Source organism: Chiloscyllium plagiosum, chromosome 1 (genome assembly GCF_004010195.1).
Source record: "Chiloscyllium plagiosum isolate BGI_BamShark_2017 chromosome 1, ASM401019v2, whole genome shotgun sequence".
Taxonomy (NCBI): Eukaryota; Metazoa; Chordata; class Chondrichthyes; order Orectolobiformes; family Hemiscylliidae; genus Chiloscyllium; species Chiloscyllium plagiosum.
In genome coordinates this window covers 30605873-30614889 of record NC_057710.1, presented here as the reverse complement: position 1 = coordinate 30614889, position 9017 = coordinate 30605873, and the positions used below count along the sequence as shown (strand labels likewise).

General features: G+C 40.8%; 1 protein-coding gene across 1 annotated transcript in view; it reads left to right on the top strand.

Annotated features, from left to right (window-relative positions):
• The window catches only part of LOC122562013 (lipoxygenase homology domain-containing protein 1-like), a 222353-nt gene that overhangs the window by 158712 nt on the left and 54624 nt on the right, over positions 1-9017 (top strand). The window contains exons 26-28 of the mRNA XM_043714444.1: positions 1593-1753; positions 2546-2840; positions 6065-6216. Coding sequence (XP_043570379.1) covers positions 1593-1753; positions 2546-2840; positions 6065-6216 — 608 coding nt within the window. The remainder of the gene's footprint in view (positions 1-1592; positions 1754-2545; positions 2841-6064; positions 6217-9017) is intronic.

Sequence of the window (9017 nt, the reverse complement as noted above, 5' to 3'; positions counted from 1 at the left end):
ACTCTCTCTTTCGTAATGGCAACCATACTCAATTCAGCCCCGTGACACCCTTTAATTTTTGGGATATTGCTCATGTCTTCCACTGTGAAAACTGATGCAAAGTACTTGTTAAGTTCTCCTGCTATTTCCTTATCTCCCATTACTAGGCTTCCTGCATCAGTTTGAAGTGGCCCAATGTCTACTTTTGCCTGTCGTTTGTTTCTTATGTACGGAAAGAAATTTTTGCTATTGTTTCTAATATTACTGGCTAGCCTACCTTCATATTTGATGCTCTCATTTCTTATTACACTCTTTGTTATCCTCTGTTTGCTTTTGTATCGTTCCCAATCTTCTGATTTCCCACTGTTCTTAGCCACTTTATAGGATCTCTCTTTTTCTTTTAATACATTTCTGACTTCCTTTGTCAGCCAAGGTTGTCTAATCCCTCCCCGGTTAATCTTTCTTTTCTTGGGAATGAACCTCTGTACAGTTTCCTCAATTATACCTACAAACTCCTGCCATTTTTGCTCTACTGTCTTCCCGGTTAGCCTCTGCTTCCAGTCTATTTTAGCCAGTTCCTCTCTCATGCCCTCATAATTACCTTTATTCAGCTGGTACATCCGATTTTGCCTTCTTCCTTTCAAACTCCAGACTGGACTCTACCATATTATGGTCGCTACTTCCTAAGGGTTCCCTTACTTTAAGATCTTTTATAGAGTCTGGTTCATTGCAAAGCACTAGGTCCAGAATAGCCTGCTCTCTTGTGGGCTCCATGACAAGCTGTTCCACCTACTGCTATGTTTTACCTACATAATTTAGTTTGACATAATGCTCCAGGTTAAACTTTTCTATTCCATTTTGAAGTCGATATCCATATGAGGGTCTTCTATCATTCAGCCTCTGTAAGGCTGGTGAGTCTTCTAATCTTTCCTCAAACGCCAATCAGCTGGAAGTAGGAATCAGCCACATTGCTTTGCTCTTCCTCGGCTTCCCATCTTTAGAAGAATCCTTTTGACTTTACTGATTCTAAAGCACAGCTGCAACAACTGATGGTACTTTGGCCTCTGGATAGAAAATGTTTTATGTACTTGCTTTTTTGTGGAACTCTAGTGGTGTTACCTTGTTGCCTGAACAAAAGAGGTCTATGCGCTGTCTCACCTTACCTGATGCCTGCCAATTTTTGACCATTTCCTTCCAACGTGCAAAGCTACCTGATGGTAAATTTCTGATCCTTTAGGTGGAGTGGGAATACACTGTCAAAGGGAATGTGAAAATATTATGAGCCCGCAGCATTCCAACTCTAGTTTTCAAAACATCGATGGCAGATGGTAAGAGCAGGAGCATCTCTTGGTCAGTGTACTAGCTGCAACCCAACAACTTCATCCTATGAAAAGACTCAATCCACACATTCCTGCCATGAGCAAATGACATCCACTTTCTGAGGGACAGCAACACACACACATTACCACATAATCCCAGTCCACTTGACCTTCCAGTGCAGCTTACTGCAGGAGCAGTGAATTTACCCTCAGTTAGGCACTTTGCCATTGGCTATCTAGTTGTGCACCTACATCTTTGTGTATCTCACTTCCATTTCCTGTGTCTTTGACCAGTGATCAATTACGAAGTAGCAGTACGCACAGGAGACGTCACTGGAGCTGGCACTGATGCCAAAGTCTTCATCCAGATATATGGAGAGGTTGGAAAGACAGAAGTAGTCCGCCTTCGAAGTCGGTCAGACAATTTTGTGCGAGGAGCGACAGAGATGTTTAAGGTAGGCTTGGATGAAGATTAATTGAAGGAGGGGCAGTGGAGACAACAGCATTTGAAAGCTAAAGGGAGATTGAGATGGGTGATCATACAAAAAGATGAAAGTAAGAAGGCTTTATGGCAAACCAGGCATGGAGCTCAGCTCTGTCAAACAAAAGCGGCCTTGTTGTACATGATTGAGATTGAAATGAGTGACCAGCAAGTAAGAGAGATAATGTTGGAAGCATGAGTTGTAGCAGAATTCAAAAATAATGGCTTCAATCTCTTTGAAGAGATTTTCACTCACTTATGTCTCAATATGAGATACACCAGGTAGCCAAGTAAGTGGGGAAATGTGACATGGACCTGGAAAAAGTGGAAACTGTTGAACTGGATATGAAGATCATCCCAGGGTGGCAATAAGAGTTTGCAGTAGCTAAGTGAGGCAGTGAGATGGAGTGCAACCAATATGTACAGGGGCAGATTCCAATTGATGCCCCTCCCTCTGATACCAGGGTTTCACACAGCAAGGGGGTACGAAGCATACCCCACCCCCAAGCCCATCAAGGCCAGTCAAAGTATTAAAGAAATGCAGGGCTTCAGCTAGCCATGCCAGCACACAGATAATTGGTGAGCTGGTATCAATGGGACTTATACTATCCATCACCATTAAAAAAAAACAAAGAGCAGTAAAAGCTGTGTTTGCAGTGAGCTGGTTTTACCTGGTATGTACACCTCTTCACATTCAGATTATCTAAAGTGTAGAGTAACTCAGACTTGGCGCTCTCACTGAAACAGCTGATTCTCATGGACACAGGTTGAGGCCCGGAATGTTGGCAGGTTGATCAAGCTCCGAATTGGTCATGATGGAAGTGGCTTAGCTCCAGGCTGGTTCCTGGAGTCAGTCACAATCAATCGACTAAACTTCAGGGTCGTGGAGGATGACAAGAAGAAGAAGAAAAAGAAGAAGAAGGTTGAGAAGGATGCTGATGGCCTGCAAGAAGAGGTGGTGGAGACCTACACCTTCAACTGTCAGCGCTGGCTTGCCAGAGATGAGGGAGACAGAGAGCTCGTGGTGGAGCTCTTGCCAGAGGAATACGATGACCTGGAAGGTGAGTTAGGGAAAATAGTACCCAGTGGGCAAACTTAATACCTTGACACCCTCTGTTTGGGTGTAAGTACTTCCACAAAAATAACATGGTTTCACAATTTGTTTAGCGTTTCAAATTAATAAATGACATTAGTCATAAACATGGCATGGTAATTAAGCGTTGCTGGAAAAGCGCAGCAGGTCAGGCAGCATCCAAGGAGCAGGAGAATTGACGTTTCGGGCATGAACCCTTCTTCCTGAAGAAGGACTCATGCCCCAAAAGTCGATTCTCCTGCTCCTTGGATGCTGCCTGACCTGCTGCGCTTTTCCAGCAACACATTTTCAGCTCTGATCTCCAGCATCTGCAGCCCTCACTTTCTCCTCCATGGTAATTAAGTGACAGACTAAGCACTAAATTAATCACTCAGTCAAACCAAAGTCACAATAACTAAAAGAAAATGTTTGTCAACCAATATTCCAGTACACAATTCAAAATTTGTACGTCTTTGTTGTTGTGTCGTTTTCACTTACCATTGAATGTTGACGAAATCAACAAAAAGACATCCCAAGCAAAACACTGATCAAAGTTATCAGCCCAAATTCAATGTTCACACATTGTTTCCATTGCACTGAGTGAAAGCTCCCTTGCCAGACTTAAAAATTGGTTGTCATGAGAGGGTAGGACAGGCAAAAAGACAGGCTACACAATAAGGAGTGAAAGCAGACGTAATACACTGGAATTACCTGAGATGAATTAACTTTTATTCCCAAAATATATAGCCTGCACATACTTTTCTGCCTGAACTTCTTTCACTTTTTTTTATCTTGTATGTTTTAACTTAACACTCTCCTGACCTTGGCATTCACTCCCCATTCCTCACTGACCATCATCTAATGCTAGTCCTGTGTGCTAATGTGGCCACTTGCTCAATTTTAATATGGAAATAAACTCAGTTCACAAGTTCCATGTACTTTTTCCTCTATGAATGAGTGCATGTTCCTTTTATGCAATGAGAGAGCATTCGGAGCACTACAAGTAACAGAAAACACAGTTCTGTAGAAATTGGATATGGCCCATTTTCAGATGAATACTAACCAAATGGCTCACAAAATTGAATGTTAGCATTGATTCCAACACTTTAGGAGCAATCCTAGCATCTGTTATACTTCCTATTGAAGCTCTCCCGTGTCAAATTTGGTGAGTTTGCAGCTTGAGGTAAATTGGAACAGGAGGGAAGGATAATAGAGGGGAGGCCACTCTGGGCTAGTACCAGATGGCCCATATTAAAATGTTTCTTTTTAAATTGTTCTCACTCCATTTGGCAATCATTATTGAAGATTCCTGAGTGGAGTGGGAAACCCACTGACACTTTGCAATATTGGCTGCTCATTTCCATATCAGGGCAATTCGGGTGAATACTAATTCAAGGAGGAGACTGCTGATTCATTGGCACATGGTCTCTTATTGCAGAGGCATTGTCATGGAGAATGTGCCATTAATTATAAGTGGTAGCTGACTGGCAAACTTTGTTTAATTTTAAACAAGCAGATTGACTCAGAATGGTCAAGACATTGCCATGAGAAGTGAACTAGAGAATGGCTGTCACCAGTTTTGTTGCACAGAAGTTTGCAGTTTGTGTACATGTTCTTTATAGACAGAAAGAACAAAGCTTTGTGTGTTAATATAGATAGCTTCAAATACACACAAGTTTGCTAGGCTGTGAGCCTGACTGACAATCCTACATTGGTTGTCAGCATAATTCCTCACACACTCAGCATTGTGTAGCAACTACTGTCAAATTGTGGAGTTGCATCAACCATTGGTTACTGGTGTGAATCTTGCAAGCACAGGCTGATTGGATATAGTTCAGTGATTGCAAACAGCTAAAAGGATATGTTGCTTGATGAAATCTGCCAGTCTTTGGAATGGATGGCCTGCATAGTAGTGTAACTGGCATTGAAAGTCAAATACCATATTACTCATTGATATGATAAATAGAACTTTTGTTTGGCTTGACAGTAGTATCCTATTAGTGTCCAACGCCTTTTGCTTTGCTACTACATAGTAGCAATGTACAAAAGCTGGTTTTACCTGTTTCTCATTACTCAGGGCAATGCCTTCACTAATCAGAGTCAGCTGTCCAAATTTAAAATCTAAAGAAACCTTGACAGTTAACTGTCAGTCACCACTAACAGGTGCGTTCTCTGTGGCAATGTCTCTAACAATCAGTCTCCATTTGACGACCAATCAGTACTCTCCTTGCAGCATAATTGTTGTTTTCATTTTATTTTGGCTTTTTGTTGCACACATCCTAAAGGGCACAAGACACAAAACATCAATAAATGTGTCTTTTTTCAGTAAAACCCAAGTTCTGTATGACCCCGTTATTTAAAAATTAATTCCTGATTTCTGTTTTATATGAAGTATTAAGGCTTCAGGACATCAAACAAGCAACAGGGAATGTAAATTGATTTTAAAACATGCCACACCTGAGGAAACTTTACACTGTATCTAACTTGTTCTGTACTTAACCTCGGCATTCTTATTGATGGAAAACAAAACCTTCTGACAGCCTTCAGCACCAGTGCTTTAGGGTGGATTACAAGAACATTCTGTGTTGGAAGCCTTTTTCTTCTTCTGAGATTCTATTCATGTATGGTGAGGGTAGAGCGTCTACTCCTTAAACCCCACAATATCTCACCCCTCAGGTGATACCGTGATACATTAGGTCCTGTCCCTCCAGAAAACCCAACTTGTACCAAAAGTCCTGAGGATTTTCATCTTCACATGAGGCCTTATTCTTTCCTGACACATTTTGTACACAGGCTGCCCAGTTCTTCCATTAGTCTCCATCTCAAACTCAACTGGAGTGAATCTGATCCCTTTATTATATCCCCTGTCATTGTGTGCCAAGTGCCTAAAGGTTGGTCCAATATTGATAGAAATTCTGGCCACTAATTTAAACTGTTGGGAAACAAACAGGTTTGAGCAAAATGTCGATATTACATCTCATGAGATGGTGCTCTTCATTGACATTAGTAGAGAGTAACAGTGTGCAGGTGTCAATCCAACATTGTATCTGATTCCGAGAGGTTTCTGAAAGACAACTTCAGATAGAATTACCCCTTCAGAGCAACAAACATTTTTTGAAAGATTAAGTGATTAGAATTGCATTGTCACAACAATTTTGCAAAATGCAACCAGGGATATCAACAATGTTTGCTTCATGACTGTCCCATTTGCAGAAAACTCATACACAGTTCACGTAATTACTGGAAATGTCATGGGTGCAGGAACAGATGCCAATGTCTTCATTAACATCTATGGTGAGACAACAGACACTGGAGAACGTAGCCTGAAGATGTCAAACCACCTCAACAAGTTTGAAAGAGGACAGGTACATTGCAGTTGTTGGATGTGAGGGAGGTTTTGTATTGATCATAGTAATTGTTCAATGAATAAAAGTGTGATGTAGTATGCATTAGAAATATTAGACCAGGCTGGTCCTAAATCTAATTTTGAGTTAGTTCCAAAAGGACTAATTTAGCCATGACAGCCATAGGCATCACACAACTGGTGTCAGACTTCTTTGCTGAGAGTTCCACTATCCAACAACCTTTATTTGTAAAGTGTATGGTTGGACATTATGTGAGAACACATATGTTTAGCTACTGACATATGCTATTTACTACTGCACAATATAGTTGGATATTCAGGTAGTCCACTACAGCCTGTGCCTCTGCAAGAATCAAGTTTAGACTAATTAACTCTGCTTACATAGGCTGTTTGATTTTCCGAATGAATGTCTGCATCCATCCCCCCTGTTTCAGATAGTGGATGTATCAGTTGTAACTTTATCACTGGATTCTGGGGAGGTACCAGTGATTTGGAAAACTGCTAAAGTGACACCCACATTCAAAAAGGTAGGGCAGCCAGAAGTGGATAACTGTAGGCGGATTAGTCTAATACCTAATGTTGGAAAAGTACTGGAATCAATTATTAAGGAAGTAACAGCAGAACATTTGGAAAATCATAATCAAATCCAGCAGAGTCAGCATGGCTTCATGAAAGGGAAACAGTGTTTGACTAATTTATTAGAGTTTTTCAAGAAAGTCTCAACCAGACTGGATAGAGGGGAACCAGTAGTTGGATCCCAGAAGGCATTCAACAAGGCATCTTACAAAACATTAAATCATTAGATAAGAGCCCACAATTTTGGATGTAATGTATTGGTGTGGATAGAGAATTGACTAATGGGCAAAAAACAACAGTGGGGATAAGGTGTTCTTTTTCATGTTGGTGACCTGTGACTAATGGAGTTCCGCAGGGATCAGTGCTGGTACTGCAACTGTTTGCAATGTGTATTGATGACTTGGAGGAAGGGAATGACTTGTAGCCAGATTTGCAGATGACCCCAAAAAAAAGTGGAAATTAAGTCTGAGAGGGATACAAAAAGTTTACAGAGATAGATTGATAGTTTAAGTAAGTAAGCAAAAAATTGGCAAACAGAGTAAAATGTGGGAAAATACGAAGTTGTTCATTTTGGAAGGGAGAGGAAAAGAACATAATATTATTTAAATGGAGAATAACTGCAGAAAGCTGCAATACTAAATGACTTGGCCATACTTGTGCACAGAAGGCCAGCACACTGGTGCAGCAGGTAATCAGGAATGACTTTTGTTTCAAGGGATTTGGAACATAAGAGTAGGGAAATCTTATTGCAACTATCGAAAGTGCTGGTGAGACCACATCTGGAGTACTGGGAGTAGTTTGGTCCCTTTACTGAAGGAAAGATATCTTGACATTGGAGGCAGTTTAGAGAACATTCACTAGGATACTTGGCATAGGTCGAACAAAGGCTAAACAGGTTAGGACTGTACTCACTGGAGTTTAGAAGAATGAGAGGGGATCTCATTGAAACATAGAGGATTCTTAAGGAGTTTGACAAGGTGAATGCTGAGAGGATGTTTCCCCTCTAGAACTAGAAGAATTTCCTCTCTCAGAGTGTTTTTTAATTCATCATGGGATGAGGACATTGCTGGCTAGGCCAATACTTATGCCCAGAGGGCAGTTAAGAGTCAACCACATTGTTGTGGGTATGGAGTCACATGTAGGCCAGACCAGATAAGGATGGCAGTTTCCTTTCCTAAAGGACATTAGTGAATCAACAGTCGATTCATAATCATCATTAGAGTAGAGTAGTGTAGCTTTTTGTTTGTCATTTCTATCATATCCAACTGATTCATTAAAAACAAGACAGTGTTCCTCCAGGTCCGAGGGTGCTACATGGACAACACAAACTACACAATCGTACATGGCATAAAGTGCATAAGAAATGTAAAACACACAGGTTACAGTGTAATAGAAGAATGATAATGCATGGAGATCTTTCTAGCAGCAATTCAAAGTCGTGAAAAGAATTCCAGGTAGGAAAGTGTCTGATCAGACAGTGTTAAGGAGCCTGATGGCTTGGGGGAAGAAACTGTTGCACAGTCTGGCCGTAAGAGACAGAATGCTCTGGTAACTTCTGCCAGATGGCAGGAGGGTGAAGAGTTTGAGTGAGGGGTGTGTGGGGTCTTCCACAATGTTCTTACCCTTTCGGATGCAGCGTGAGGTGTAAATGTCTAATGGAGGGGAGAGAGATAATCTTCTCAGTTGTCCTCACTATCTGTTGTAGGGTTTTATGATTGGAGACAGTGCCATTCCTGAAGCAGGCAGTGATGCAGCAGCTCAGGGTATTAGATTAGATTAGATTCACTACAGTGTGGAAACAGGACATTCGGTCCAACAAGTCCACACTAACCCTCCAAAGAGAAACCCACCCAGACCCATTCCCCTCATAATCCTTGATTCCACAACTGATTAAGATCTCACCCTTAAATATATATATTCCTCATGTTCACTTTCCTCATTGTTTTACTCACTTGGAGTTTTAAGGTAAAAATTTATTATAAATGTTGATGGGTGTTCTAGTTTTTGTTCTTATTCCTGGATAGTTTTGATATTCCTGAATAGTTGAAAATAACATCAAACTGGATTCTATTAGTTTTGGTGCTGGAGCTTTTAATAGTTTTTGGCACAGCAGTATACTTATACATCTGAAGTATTTAACTTGTTAACATCTGTTAAAAAAATCATAAAATTATTAATTAGCTTCATTTTTCCATAATTCTGATGTGCTTCAAGGCCTCCACCATT